Source organism: Carcharhinus amblyrhynchos, chromosome 11 (genome assembly GCF_965287045.1).
Source record: "Carcharhinus amblyrhynchos chromosome 11, sCarAmb.v2.hapA, whole genome shotgun sequence".
Lineage (NCBI taxonomy): Eukaryota > Metazoa > Chordata > Chondrichthyes > Carcharhiniformes > Carcharhinidae > Carcharhinus > Carcharhinus amblyrhynchos.
The window spans coordinates 15,056,998-15,072,822 of record NC_137334.1 but is presented as its reverse complement, the minus strand read 5'-3'; the positions used below and the strand labels follow the sequence as shown (position 1 = coordinate 15,072,822).

The 15,825-nt window shown below is 42.5% G+C and overlaps 1 protein-coding gene across 1 annotated transcript in view; it reads right to left on the bottom strand.

Moving 5' to 3' along the window:
• Positions 1 to 472: 472 nt before the first annotated feature.
• Positions 473 to 15,825, bottom strand: part of creb1b (cAMP responsive element binding protein 1b) — an 87,677-nt gene continuing 72,324 nt past the window's right edge. The window contains exons 5-8 of the mRNA XM_080198595.1: positions 13,674 to 13,813; positions 11,764 to 11,946; positions 8,597 to 8,753; positions 473 to 7,247 (exon numbers count right to left, since the gene is read on the bottom strand). Of these exons, the coding sequence (XP_080054721.1) occupies positions 7,103 to 7,247; positions 8,597 to 8,753; positions 11,764 to 11,946; positions 13,674 to 13,813 (625 nt within the window). The 3' untranslated portion in view covers positions 473 to 7,102. The remainder of the gene's footprint in view (positions 7,248 to 8,596; positions 8,754 to 11,763; positions 11,947 to 13,673; positions 13,814 to 15,825) is intronic.

Sequence of the window (15,825 nt, the reverse complement as noted above, 5' to 3'; positions counted from 1 at the left end):
CTCCTTTATCACTCACCAGATAAAGGAGCAGCACTCTGAAAGCTCATGATACCAAATAAACCTATTGGGCTTTAACTGGTGTTGTGAGACCTCTTACATCTCAGTCCAATGCCAACATCTCCACATCATATTAAAGACAGATGCACAGTATTAATACACTAACCATTCCCCCAGGCTCCCCATGTAAATTCCCTTTTAGGTTCCTAATTGGTCCCATTCCTTTTACAACTTATTTATATGCCTATAGAAGACTTTGGGATTTCCCTTTATGTAACCTGACAGTCTTTTCTCATACTCCCTCTTCACTGCTGTGCTTTTTCACCTCCTCTCTGAACCTCTTGTGCTCCTCTTGGTTCTCACTTATTTTTTAATCGGATATTAGGTTTATAGCATCGGATATTAGATAGAGCTACCTCTACAGAACTGGAGTTCATTATCTACCATTCAAATCCATTCTTTACCACAGGGCTCAGATTATATAGGGCAGCAAGGTTCAAAGTTCATTGGTGCTGAGTTCGCTGCTATTAACCTGGCCAATTAGTAGCGACATTGGATTTAGCTGGGATTACGGAAAAGGACAATGAGGTGGTGTTGATACTTTGGATCATTACACAATGACTCCAACTGGATGTTCATATGATACTTCTCATGTCAGATAGACTAGCTGCTATTTGCTGTGAAAACTCAGATGTGGAAAGGTGAATGGTTTCCAGCACCCGATGATGGTTTTGTGAGAGCAAGGAAGGTGATCCTGTCAGAATGGATAAACCAAAGGACTCAGATTCAAGGCAACAAGTCACAAACAAGATGAACTGGATGTATATGAGAAAGGGAAAAAGGTGAAGAGGGCAGGAGAAGTGGGACCAAGTGAACAGCTATTTCAAGTAGTGGACACAGACAACTGGGGAAAATGTTCTCCATTTTACAGCATAATTCAGCAAGCAATTTTGAATGGAAGAGGCAAACATCGTGTGGAGGGGTGAGTGGGGAAGAACCAGGGAGAAATAAACGGCTGTACGAGCTTAGAAAAACCAAGCTCAATTCATCTCTACCCATTGCTTTTTTATCCATCTCTCAAGTCTAAGGTCAGGTGAGAGGGACAGCCATCACCAGGATTTTCAATCTCATGCTGCAATTGAGTGGTTAGAGAATGTCCTGGCAACACTTGATTTCTCACGCATCACCCCAAAATATAGACCGCGAAGTGCAAAACTTGAAACTTGTTCCACCAACCATCGCTTTTTAAAAATACAATACCAGCTCTAACAGCGAGTGATAAAATAATCAGCTAGACAAGCTTACATACAATTACAGCACAGTAGGCAGCCGTTTGACCCATCATACCCGTCACTGGTGCATTGAGAGAGCTGTTTAATGGGCTATTCACCTTCCCCAAAGTACTGTATGCTTTTCCTTTATTTATTCAATTCCTTTTTTTCAAAAGTTATAACTGAATATGCTTCCACCACCCTTTCAGATTGTCATAACTCGCAGCACCAAATAATTTCTCATTTCTCCTCTGGCAAAAGGGCAAGGGGGATGGGACTGTGTGCACTGCTCCTTCAAAGAGCACGTACAGGCCACGTGAACAGAATGGCCTTTTTTTAAATGGTACAAGTCAGTGAGTGATCTTCTAATGGGAGGGGCAAAATTGGGTGCCTATGCAGTTGGGGCAGCACAGTGACATAATAGTTAGCACTGCTCCTCACAGTGCTGGAGACCCGGTTCAATTCCTGGCTTGATTCATCGTCTGTGTGGAGTTTGCACATTCTCCCTATATTTGCATGAGTTTCCTCCGGGTGCTCCAGTTTCCTCCCACAGTCCAAAGACGTGCAGGTTAGGTGAAGTGGCCATTCTGAATTCTTCATCGGTGTACCCCAGCAAGCACCAGAGTGTTGCAACTATGGGATTTTCACAGCATGAATACAAGCCTACTTGTAAATAATAAAAGCTTAAACTTTAAAACTTGGTTGGGAGTGGGAGGCAGGAAGAAAGTAGTATTAAGCAGCACATTGGCTATAAACTAACAGCCACATGAGGATCCTTAACATCTCCCATCTAAGTCTGGTATCAAACATGAGTCAGATCTTTAAACAGTTTTTAAAAAATGAGTTAAAAGTAGAAATAAAACAAAATCTCTTACTGGGAAGCTTCCCATTTTAAAAGGAACTATGAAGGAACTGAAAGCTTTCTGGGCATTTGGATCAACAATCAGATTATGAGTTGATCTGAAAGAAAGCCTCCAGCTGAGTTAAATCAACTGTAAATTCCACAAGAGACGGGTAGTCTCAACTGGGTCTCCAGGGCAGAACAGCTGTTGTGAAGTCAAAGGCAATGAAAATATTTTTAAAAGGTCAACTACTTTGAACATCAAAAGGAGCCTGTTCTTTTTTTAAATTTTCAAACAGCATTTTCTTTTGCAAATTTTTTTTTATTAAATCAGACAGCAGAGGAGGCCATTCAACCCATCGGACCCACTCAGAATCCATCCAACAAATCCCATGCCCCTGCTTTTTCAGGGTAGCTGTGCAAAACTCTCCCCTTCAAGTATATCTGCACTTCCTTTTTGAAAATTACTATTGTTTCAAAAACACTTTCATAGAACCATTCCAGCTTGTAACTTGCTCTGCCAAAAAGGCACTGTTTCAAGTACTGTTTTTCAAAGTGGAGATTAAGCCATGGTGACACAGTGATAGCACTGCTGCCTCACAGCACCAGAAGCCTGGGTTCAATTCTAGCCTCGGGTGACTGTGTGGAGTTTGGACATTCTCCCCGTGTCTGCGTGGGCTTCCTCTGGATGCTTTGGTCTTGTCCCACAGTCCAAAGAAGTTTGGGTTAGGTTGGTTGGCCATGCTAAATTGCCCCTTGTGTCAGGGTACATGGGAATAGGGCCTGAGTGGGATTGAGAGGTGCAGACTTGATGGGCAGATTGGCCTCCTCCTGCACTGTAAGGATTCTAAGCCAAGGTCTTTGGGCACAAAATACTCCACAGCATTTTCACGAAGATTAAGAGTTCTTCCTTGTGTCATGATCAATATTTATCTCTTGACTAACATCAAAAAATTGATTAGCACATTGCTGTGGGATCTTGCTGTGCACAGTTGCTGTAAGCAGTGACTACATTTTTAAAGTATGTTAGCTGTAAGATGCCTTGGATCATCATCTGGTCAAGAGTAGCACTGTACAAGTCCTTCCATTCTTTTTAACACGTGGTTGTTATAATATTAAAGGTCCATTCTTGTCTTTGGCTTTGCTAGTTGGCTTGTGTGAGCATACATTAAGCATAATAAATGTTACGACATCAAATGTAAACCTTGCCACTCAATTGCCCAGTGATTATGCATCTAACACTACAATAAAGCAAAATACTGTGAATGCCAGAATCTGAAACAGAAAATGATGGAAAATCTCAGCAGACCTAACATGATCTGTGGAGAGAAAACAGAGCCAATGTTGAGAGTCTGGATGACCCTTCATCAGCCTTGTGCGTCTCTGTATGCATGCAAGCACAAGAGGGTGGTACAGGGAAGGAACAGGTTTGACCTATTGCAGAATGCTAGCTCAGCGACCCCAGTGAGATTCCACAAGATTGTTGCAATAGACCGACCCAAAAAACTGAACTCAAAGCTATACAAGTTAAATATTTTGCACCAATGATTAATTGGGAGAAGAAAGCGGCAAAAGAACTTGAAGTTTGCTACTGCATTTCTACTCAACTATGGATTGGCAAGATTAAGCACTCTTGTGGGTTTATAACTAGTACTGTTCCAAGTTGCTGGAAATAACTTCAAAACCTAACTCTTCAACCTTGAATGTGTCTCCCCAATCTCATTTCCACCACCCCCCCCCACTTAATCTTAATTGCCTGTCCACTAGCCTCTTTCAGTAAAGCAGGCTAATACAGAACTATGGCTCAGTGTAACACTCCCACCTCAAGTCAGAAAGCAGTGGATTCAAGCCCCAAATCCAGAGACCCAAAAAAACCCCCAGGCTGACACAGAATAGCATGGAACTGCTACACTGTTGGAGATGGTATGATTCAGATGGAATGTTGAATTGAGGTCATCTGCCCTCTGAGGTGGACATTAAATTTTCTATGGCACTATTTGGAAGAGCAGAGCAGTATTTCCCAGTGTAGTGGCCAAATATATTTCTCAAGGTTAATGCCATACAAAGACCAGAACCATGCAGCAATCTCAAACCACTTCACAAAGACCTCTTACCTTTAGTACGTGCAGTAGTCTTCTGGATCATACTACCACTTGTACTTTGGTGCTCAATTTAGCATCTATGCACAATTACAGTACAACCCATTCAGCATCTCTGCATAATTACAGTACAACCCATTCAGCATCTCTGCATAATTACAGTACAACCATAAACCTAAATATTTAATAAGCAATAATAATTCCTCTGATCTACAGGTTTAAACACTTCATGTCATTCCGATTTTACTTTGTGCAGCTGCAGAACTAAATTTGTACTTTGCAAGTTGCAAGGCACCTATGATGGTGAAGAGTAATAGGATATTGATCTGTCCCACATGGACAGGGCAACTGATTTAAGGAAGAATATTGCATATATTGATAACACCTGGAACTAGAGGTAAAGGAACTCTAGTCTCTCTAATCCAAGTTGTAGAGGAATGAGCAAGGATCTAGGTGATCTGAAACTGGGCTGACCTCACCAGGCTGCCAGTGGCCCAGAGAACAGATGTAACTGAGATCACAGATGAACTCGGCATGGTGCACTGACTCATTGAGAATACTAGCAAAGATTCTGCTACATCACACTTAATTGGTCATTTGCTAATGTGCCACATCGAAATGATCTCTGGACATGGGAAGGAGTGTATAAGCCATTCAAGCCCTCCAGTTTGGACAGGGCTGCCATCACGGAAGACCCAAGCCCTGATGTTTTTCAAGAAAGGTCATGGAGAGCAATTGTTCTTCCTTGGCTCACTTACCTCTGAATCTCAAGATCATGGGTTCAGGTGCTACTCCATAGCACATGTTTCTAGGCTGTCATTGCAGGATCAAACTGAAGGGAGTAATTTGCATGTTGGAGGTGCTCTCTTTCAGTTACTGACATTAACCTGATGCCAAGTCTCCCCTTTCAGGTGCCTGTAAAAGGTCCCATTGCACCACTGCACAAAGAACAGTGGATTTTTCCCTGGTGTCCTGAATTTCACACCCCCAATAAATGTCAATAAAACAGATTAACTGTTGATTGTCACATTGCTCTTTGTGGGACCTTGGTAGCCAATTTGTGTACAACACATCTCTTACCATAGTGACGGCAATTTAAAAAAAACGTACTCCATTGGCTGCAAAGCAGTTTGTGATGTCCTGAAATCATGATAGAACTTGCATTTATACATGACTTTTCTTTTACTTTTTGTCCTCCTGGCTTTCTGTTCAGTTTTGCTTCAACTGATGAGATTTCTACACTCAAATTGCTCGATGTCTTGTGCTGTAAATAGGTGACAATGCAACAACCTATCTAGAAATTGACTGCTCAGTGCTAAATTTGTGTTTTGGTCAAGCCTACTTCTTAACTGATGCCAGAACTGCTTAACTGGGCAATTCTAACACCATGACTCAGTGATCTTTTAGGAATGGGTGTTATTCTCCCTCCAGGCATTGAACTTTTGTTTGTATTGGTATGCAGAGATCATCTGTGCGACATCCTGTATGGCACATCTTGTTACCATCTTTATATGACATTGTTTTTGGAAAAAAAAATTAGATGGTTCTTTTGCTTTTTTAAAATTTGCACTGGGCTAGTTTTATTTTGCAGGGTGGGGGATAAGGTGCTGCACCTCAGATTGACGTAACAGCAGTGCTCTCTCTCTCTCACTATCGAGAGCGACGAAGGGGTTGTATCACAAACCCATAGCCTTTTCTAGTTCTATTTCTTCCTTGCAGAGTCACACTTCTTTTAGAAATATATATACAGTATAAAAATGTAAAGTGTTATTAATACAGTGCAAAGGCATCAAACAAAAGGTGACCAGTTTCACAACAATTATTCTCCCCCCGCCTCTCTCCCCCGCTGCCAACCCAAAAAAACAGCGCTTTACACCCACTTTGCTGTGGGTGCCAGTTTACAGCATTAATTGGTTTTATGGTTCGCTCCCTCATGTACTTTTTTGTAGAATGATAAATACAAAATTTAACATTCCTTCCAGCCTCACCACCTATCAGGCAGGAGTGCAGTCAGCTCAGCTTGACTGACAGAACAGTCTGGCTGGATCGCAACATCATTTAGAAAGAGAGGAAAAATATATATATATATATCGTATATAACGCAAACCAACACAACTTTTAAAATTCAAGCTCAGACTAAAAAGTAATTAATTGAAAGGCCAGTAAGCGAAGCAATCAAGGCGCTCAAATCCACGGATGAAAGGGATCTTCTGCCCCAAGATGGGCCGACCCTCCGACACGCTTACCAACATTGCAGGGTGTGGTTTTGCATCGTTGCTGGGTCTCAATCTGACGTATCCTACAAATGGCTTGGCGAGAAGATGATAGCATAGGCATCCATGTTGCCCCATGAGTGTGTGCACCTTTAAATGGTGTGGGCCTGAAGGTCCCACAAAGGCAAGGCCATGATTGCAGATGCAACTCCTACTTCACCTGGTGAGATGATTGCGACAACACTGCGCTCCAGAGCAACAAGGAGAAGGAAAAGAATAATAGGGGGTGGGGTGGTGGGGGAAAAAGACAAAACCCTAAACTAAAATGTTCGCTTGTGATTTTTCCTGGTCACATTAGACAAGAATTTTTTTTTGTACCGATAAGTTAGTTCATATATAAAAATGTTCATGTGAAAAAAAAACAATTGCCCAAACCAGGTTCCAGGCTATCTTGAGTTTGGAACGAGAAAGATTTGACCAGGTTAGATCCCGCCATCCGATGCACGATCCTCCTGGTGCATGGGCGTGCAGCTGCCGGAACTGCATCCATGCAGTTTTTTTTTGACTTTTTTTTTCCCATGTAGGAGAGAAATCATTAGAAAGGTAGCAGAGACGCCCAGCTCATGCCAATAGTCTTTTGGGGCAAGTCTGTTAATCATTTGCGGGAATCACGGTGGCGTGCTAGTCGGATTTATGGCAATACAGGTCTTTGAGTGCCTTGAGCTCTTCAATGAGGGTCTTGTTTTGATTTTCCAGAACAGCCACTCGGTTCTCCAAGCATTTCACATACTCTTTCTTCTTACGGCGACACTCCCGTGCTGCTTCCCTGAAAAGGGAAAATGGAAGAAATGGAAAGAATGCTATTTATTTATTAGTGTCACAAGTAGGGTCACGCTAATACAGCAATGTAGTTATGGTGAAAATCTCCTAGTTGCCACACTCCGACGCCTGTTCTGGTACACTGAGGAAGAATTTAGCCAATCTACCTTACCAGCACATCTTTCGGACTGTGGGAGGAAACCCCATGCAGACTTGGGGAGAATGTGCAGACTCCACAGAGTCACCCAAATGGGAATCAAATGCAGGTTCCTGGTGCTTTGAGGTATCAGTGTTAACCACTGTGCCACCATGCCGCCCCCATTTTCTGCTCAAATGTTCCTTTTCTTCCACATTCCAAGCTTAAATCTAGGAATTCAAGCAAACATATTCCTCCAACTCTACTGCCCTCAAGACCTCTGCCCTCCTCCAATTCTGGCTTCTTGCTTCACCTTGCCATCAGCAGCCATGTCTTCAGTGTCTGTCCAGGCCATAAGCTCTGTAACCCACCTCCACCTACCCTCCAAACTTCTTTCTCTTGCTTTCTCTCTCTCCTCCTTTAAGTAGCTCCTGAAAATCTTATTAACTTCTCTTGAAAATCCGAACTCACTACATCCATTGGTTCCCCTTACCTGTCACATTCTCAAAAAAGGGGCATTAAAATACATGTTAAAATGGCAAATTAAAAATTTTGTTGCAATTTCTATTCTCAAAGAAAACCAGTGAGATTTTTAAATTAAAAATCAAATCTATCGGGGTGATTGGGAAGAACTGTTTTCTCTGAGGTAGCAGTGACAAGGGATCATCAATTTAAAACTAAGTTGGTGGGAAGAGACACAACGGTAATCTTTAAAAAAGCACACATCATTTTAGGGAATTTTTAGCCACAGGGAGGAATTGAGTCAGAGATCATTATACATTCTAATCAGCAGCAGGTAGAATTAGGAGGGAGTTTTGGACTGCATTAGCCAAGTACCAGCACAGACGGGGTCAGCCGAATGGCCGACTGTGTTGTGAACTTTTACCACGGTGGGCATTACAATCAAGCCTAACCTTGTTCTCATTGGATGTTCACACCCTGCCGTTATCAGCCTGATTTACTCATGACGATTGGGAGAACAAGTTGATCTGATGTGGCTCGATCGCAGGATTAAGACCACTGGTAGCAACTGCTGCCTCAGCTGAGGTGGTTTAGTGAACACAGATGCAGAATTGGAATCTGGGACTTTCACCAGGTGACATCGTTACCCAACAACTCCACCAGAAGAGCTTGCTATGAATTTCCTCCAACTGACTTGAATGATCTTTCCAGGGGGGCATAGACATCAGCTTCTGGGACTGGAAGGAAAGGACAGTTACCTGTTTTTCATGAGGCGGATTTCCCGTTTGCGAGTAGTTTCTTCAGCATTCTGGGGCTGGTTCTGAAGAACTGGTGACGATGCCATCACCATTCCCTGGCCGGCAGTGGAGTTAGGGGTGGTACGGATCTGATAGGTCTGGACATCTCCACCAGCACCTGAGCAAAAAAAAAGTACATCAGGCTCAGAGAAACATGCAAATAAATGTTAACTGTCAATCTTGTAGTGCAGAATTAGCCAGCACATTCCTGATCACTTTAGCTGCTTAATGATGTGGGTAAGCATTACCCATATCAGGGTTCTGCAGATACTAACTTCTAATATATAAAACATAATTCAACAAGGATTTTTTAAAATCCCAATTTTCTCAAGTTTAAGCAATCAGAAAATAGCAATGCTGTATACAAACAGTTTAATACAACTTTTCAATGACACTTACAGATACTACGTACTGAATGTGGGTTCCATGCAGAGTTTTGTTTTTAACACTGATAAAATGCTATTTAGCATGTAAAACTGTAAAATCATTAAAGATCAGCTGCAAACATGTATGGCAGAGTGAAGGGATGAGAGATTTTCACTTTTATTTCCTCAGGTGGTGACAGCTGGTTTCTAGTTAACTTCAATTCCCAGACTTGCTTGAGTGGGGTAAATAGTGTGTCAATGCTTAAGGCAGGAGTTATCTTGTTCTGAGCCCCAGGATCTCCAATTACCCAATATTAGGCTACCTCATGTATGGCACCCAGTATTAATCCAATTAAACACCATGTCAAGGCCTCATTACTTCACTTTTATGGAGCCAATCATACAGTCTGGATAAATTCCTGCCTTAATTCTCACCATCTTTTATTGTGCTGAGATAACTATTATTTATTAGTGTCACAAGTAGGCTTACATTAACACCACACTGAAGTTACTGTGAAAATTCCCTAGTCACCACACTTTGGCGGTTGTTGGGATACAGAGGGAGAATTTAGCATGGCTAGTGCACCTAACCAGCATGTCTTTTGGACTGTAGGAAGAAACAGGAGCACCTGGAGGAAACCCACACAGGCATGGGGAGAACATGCAGACTCCACACAGATAATGACCCAAGCCGGGAATCGAACCTGGGTCCCTGATGCTCTAAGGCGGCAGTGCTAACCACTATTCCACCTCAACTAATCTCAGCCATGCCTTCAATGTTCCTGGACTAGTGGGTTTAAAAAAAAGTAGATATCAGCAGCCTTGCTGGAGACAGCAAGTTACCACAATTCCCCACCTCCTCCAAACTAGTATGATCCATTAAATCCAATTCTCACTTTTTCAATCCTACCCCCTTCTCATTCAACTGATCTTCAAATAATCTCTGAAACCACCTCACACTATGATTCACTTTACTGAGACATCATTTCGCAACAATGTCACACCAACACTCCCTCAAAAAGCTTAATCTCAATCCATCAACCTGTCACTTCACCTTTAATCTCCCTGTACTCTCCAAGGTCCTTGAACATCAATAACAACACACTCATCTGTTCCAGAATAACCTTCGGTCAGCTTTTGAGGGGAAAAAAAATCACGAAAGCTCAAGGGCCATTGCAACTAAGTCTTCACGGGACATGATTGCTTCCATTTTGGAATTAGCAGATCCATTCTAAGAGGGATTCAAATGAGGAGTTGGAAATATTAACAGACTGGGATCACTGATGACTGAATACAATGCTTTCTATTGCCACCAGCTGGCTCTGCTGTGTGTTATCCATGCACCAACACCATCTAATGGCACAATCTCATTCTGCATTAACCTGCTATTTCAAATTGTTTTTAAATGATCTCAATTGTCAATTAACAAAATTACATTTTCAACATTCACCTTGTCTGTAACAGAAAAGGTAGTAGCCCGCTGCAAAGCTCTTTACCTTGCAGGGATTTCTATACAGACAGTGGTTAGCACTGCTGCCTCAAAGCGCTGGGGAACTTAATTCAATTCTGGTCTTGTCACTGTCTGTATGAAGTTTGCATGTTCTCTCAGCGTCTGCGTGGGTTTCTTTCAGGTACTCCAGTTTCTTCCCACATTCTAAAGATGTGTGGGTTAGGTTGATTGGCCATGTTAATTTGCCCTACAGGGGGATTACCAGGGTAAATACATGGGGTTATGGGGATAAGGCCTGGGTGGGTTCGTCAGTGGTGCAGGCTTGATGGACTAATCGGCCTCCTTCTGTACTGTAGGGATTCTATGATTTCATAATCTTGAACTGCTACACATAGCAGGAAGGGAGAAAAATAAGGGAAGCCCCTTTTTCTGCTCCCAAGAATGCCTGTCCCTAAAACTCCAAACTGACAGCACTTAGAAATCCTGAAGAGGATATACTTGTAATCCCTCTTCTCCAATTCCCAGGATCTCTCTCATCCCTGGCCCGCCTATTTCCTTTGTCAGGCTGAAACATTTGAGCATTGACCACTCTGTCCTCAGCAGCAGCTATTAGAATGCCAAAGAACTATTGACATTACAACATCCGATTCAAAAAAATACACAAACAATTGCATAAATCAGCTGCTTTGCCTGGAACGTTGTGTCTGAAAGGGCCACTAAAGTGGATTCAAACATAATTTTGAAACTGAATACGAGAAAACAGCTGCAGAGAAATGGGGAAATAGCAAGGAATGAAACCAACTGCATAGCTGGTGTAGACACAATGGGCTGAATGGCCTCCTTCCTTGCTACATGATTCATGAATCCATGTTGCACTCTCCTCCTGTCTTTGTCAAAATGAATCAAAATACAAAACAGGAAGTGTAGCAGAGATAAAAATCAGCGGTCACACAACAAAAACGTTTGATTCAACTCTGATGAACCTAGTGTGTGCGCCACAGACAGGACATAAACACAAGACGTGCAAATATCTTGCACATTGAGTTCCTGCTCTCAGCTAAGCACCTATATGTCACAGCACACACTGGCATTATTAAACACTGTGCAGCTTTTCTTAGCATTCATTCGTACAACAAATTGATCAATTCAGCAAAACAGCGCAGGGCATGAGTGGCCTTATAATCTGACTCTTTGGACTTGTTAGCTTCGTGGCAAAATTAGTCTGCCACAGCCAAGGCTGCCACCATGTATGAGAATTGTTAACTTTGACAGTTTGCCACTTTTGCTGGTTGAAAAGTTTCTAACAGACTCACCTTGCACAACCACTTGGCTGCCCGGTACAAAGATCTGCTGTCCATCGGGACTCTGGGCATACTGCACAATGGCTGCCCCACCCTGGGCCGTCGCCGCGTTACTCATTGTTAGCGTCTGAAGCCCCTGCACCCCGTCAGTGCCATTATTGGCTAGCTGGATTGCGCCTCCCTGTGTGATAGCAACTGGCAACAGTGAAGAATTAGGTTAATGGAAACTTTCTGCATTTAAGTCCCTGTTTTGATCACAGCGATGCCTCTTTATTGTACTGGTGACTGTTAAAAGTAGCTCTCATTTGGGCTGAGCTGGGAGAAAAGTTTTCTTTTGAGCAACTACACCTTCAGTCTGCAACAAAAAAAGATGTATTTATATTGTGTATTACTGACCACTTTAAAATTCCCCAAAATGCTTCACAAGAATGTTATCAGGCAAAATATGTCACTGAACCATAAAGGACTTCAGTCAGGTGACCAAAAGCTTGATCAAAGAGGGTGGTTTCAAGGAGCATCTCAAAGGAGCAGGAAGAAGTTAGGAGGCAGAGATTTGGAAGGGAAATTTCAGATCTTAGGATCAAGGCAGCCTTAAGGCAAGTCCACCAGGAGCAAAGCAGGAGAAAATGGAGGATGCACAATAAGCCAGAGTTTGAATATCATTTTGTGATAACATTCTGGACTATCTGTACGAAACTTGACCAGCAGCTGTTAGTTGTTTCAATTTCAAGTTATACAGCTTTGCACCTTGACTTTAAAAGTAGACAGATTTCATTTAGTTTTGAAGGGTTGCACCGTGAGACCTTATCACAATCTCTTAATCATCTCCTGTCCCGGTCCTGTAAACTGAAAACATCCATGAAGTATTACTAGCACTGGACTGCTCCACTCTTAACAGGACCGGATACAGCATGCGAGCTTCCTTCATGTATCTGAACTCCCATCTCGGGCTCAACATGGGAAATCAGAATTGGCTGTAGTAGTAGTTTGGTTTGACAGGACACTAATAAATCCAGTAACTAGTTTGGGAGACATTTCTGTACACAAAGAGTGATTATAATATAGAACTTACCACACTTACAGGAATTATGACAAATAGACTGGGTGCATTTGAGGAGCAAGCTAGATTGGTCAGCTCCGTTGGCTGAATGGCTGGTTCATATTGCAAAGCGATGCCAACAATGCAGTTTCAATTAAAGTCCAAAGGTGTGCAGGTTAGGTGAATTGGCCATGCTAAATTGCCCCTTAATGTCCAAAGATGCGCAGGTTAGGGGGGCTAGCAGGATAATGCTTGGGGTTATGGGGCAGGTATCAGGGTGGGCCGGGGAAAGATTCTCTTTTGGAGAGTTGAAAGGCCTTCGCCTGTACTGTAGACATTCTATAATTCTGCTGGGGTTATTCATGAAGGCCCATCTTGTCAACCTTGCCCTTCACCTGAGGTGTGGTGACCCTCAGGTTAAATCACCACCTGTCTGCGCTCCCCCACAGAAAGGGGAGTCCCCGTCACCTAGGGCTGTAGCGACTAACTTGTTTTTCATTGGAGGAGAAAGGATATTCAGGCAGGGTTTGAAGAAGTAGAGGGGGAAGAAGCTCATTTGGAGCATAAACACTAGAACAGGCTGAAAAATGGCGTGCTCTTATACTTTAATCTTAATATATATAAAATGTGAAGGAAAGACAAACTTTCATTTATACGCTACCTTTCACAACCTCAGGATGTCCCAAAACACTTCATAATTAATGAAAAACACAAAAGTGTAGTCACAGTTATCATGTAGGAAACAGCATCTCAAACAATGCTGCCCAGCAATTTTCACACTTTTCCCCACATAACTGGCTCATAAAATTTCCCAGTCCTGACAGATTAACTTCTGTGCAATGGTAGTATTTCTTTCAGGTTAAGATATGAAACGTGTACATACTGTACTGCCCGCTGCTGGTCTGATAAATGGGGGTTGGCATCGTCATTGTAGTAACTGTCGAGACAGACTCTTCTTCTGATTTCTCCTCATCGATTCTTGGCACACCAGGGGTGTCAGAAGAGAGTTCGTTCAGAATTTTCCTTAAAAGGGAAAGCAACAAGGCAATCTGATTAGGACAATGCAGTAAAATATCTCAATAAATAGACTTAAGCTACAAATGGAGTAAACACCTCCTGAACCAACCAAACATTAAACTATGTATAATCTTTGATAGAAAATATTTCAGAGCAAAACCAAAGTTTTCCAGAAATATTGGTGGCAGTAAGCATGCTCTAAAGCCATGTTTTTTTTAAGCTGAGTAGCACCAGATCTGAGTTCATTCATCACTCCTGTATCTTCAGTGGCTCCCACTCCTGTAGAATCTCAAGTTTAGAAGTCTCATCCTAGTTTTCAAATTTCTCCATGATCTCACCACTCCCTATCTTTGTGGTGTTGTATTGGGCAATGTTACAGAGGTTAAAAACACAAAAAATAGGAACAGGAGGTGACAAAACAACCCCTGTTCTACCTGCTCCGCCATTCAACATAATCATGCTGATGGTGGGGCTTCAGTTTCACTTTCCCACTTGTTCCCAAATTCCTTGAGATTGCCTACTGCAGCCTTAAATTTATCCGACTGTGGAGTATCCAACAGTGGAGCCTCCACAATCCAAATGCTGGAAAATGGGACTTGAATAGATAGGTGTTTGATGGCTAGCGTAGATGCCGTAGGCCAAAGGGCATTCTGCTGTACTGTAAAAATCCACAACTATAATCCTTGAGTACAGAATTTTAGATTCACAATCCTCCGAACGAAGAAGTGTTTTCTCATCTCAGTCCTAAATGCTCTGCCCCCGATTCTGAAACTGTGTTCCCTCAATCCAGATCCTCCAACCTCAGAGGAAACACACTCCCAGCATCTACCCTGTCAAGCCCCATCAGAATCTTGTATTTTTCAATAAGACCACTTCTCATTCTTCTAAACTGCAGAGAATATTTGGCCAATGTACTCAGCCACTCATCCTTGGACAACCCATTCCATCCCAGGGACCAATTTAGCTTGCCTTTACTGTACTGCCTTCAATGCAACAAGGTCCGTCATTAAGTATGAAGGCCAAAACTGCACATGGTATTACTGACATGGCCTCACTAAAACCCTATACAATTGTGTATCTTTTATTCTTTTTCCTTGTGCTTCAATCTCTTTGTGATAAAGGCCAAGGTGCCATTTGCCTTCATGATTGCTTGCGGCATCTGCATACTGACTTTTTGCTTTCCTTTTACAAGCATACCGAAGTCTCTTTGACCATCAACTTATCAAGTTTCACACTTCTACAAAATTATTCTGGCTGGAGTTTTCCCATCCAGCCTGCATGGGAATTGGAGCAGGGGAGGGGGGCAACCATGCAAAAGTCCATTGGCCTCAGGCAGGATTTCCCAGTCTTGGAGTGTGTGCGGCTGGAAAATCCTGCTCCGTGTTTCTATTACAACCAAAGTGAACAACTTCACCTTTTCCCACATTATACTCTATCTGCCATCTTGTTGCCACCTAACCTGATTATATCCCTATAGGACAGCATGGTGGCACAGTGGTGAGCACTGCTGCATCACAGCAGCAGGGTTCGATTCCTGGCTTGGGTCACTATTAGTGTAAAGTCTACATGTTCTCCTTGTGCTCTGGTTTCCTCCCACAGTCCAAAAGACGTGCTGGTTTGGTGCACAGGCCATGCTCAATTCTCCCTCAGTGTACCCAAAGTGGCATCGAAGTGGGATGCCTAGGGAATTTTCACAGCAACTTTAATACAGTGTTAATGTAAGCCTACTTGTGACAATAATAAAGAAACCAATAAATAAATAAATAATGATAAACTTTAAACTTTTGTGATCTATGTCCCTTCAATTCTGGCATTTGCCACTCATCACATCCCTAATTTTCATCCTCCCACCACTGGTGAATGCATCGTCCACTGCAATTCCCTCCCTAAACTTCTTCAACTCCTTTAAGATGCTCCGTAAAACTAATCAAGCCTGTGGTCATACAAACAGAAAATGCTTTTGGTCACCTGTCCTAAAATCTCCATTTGTGGCTCTGTGTTAAGTGTTCCTAGATAAC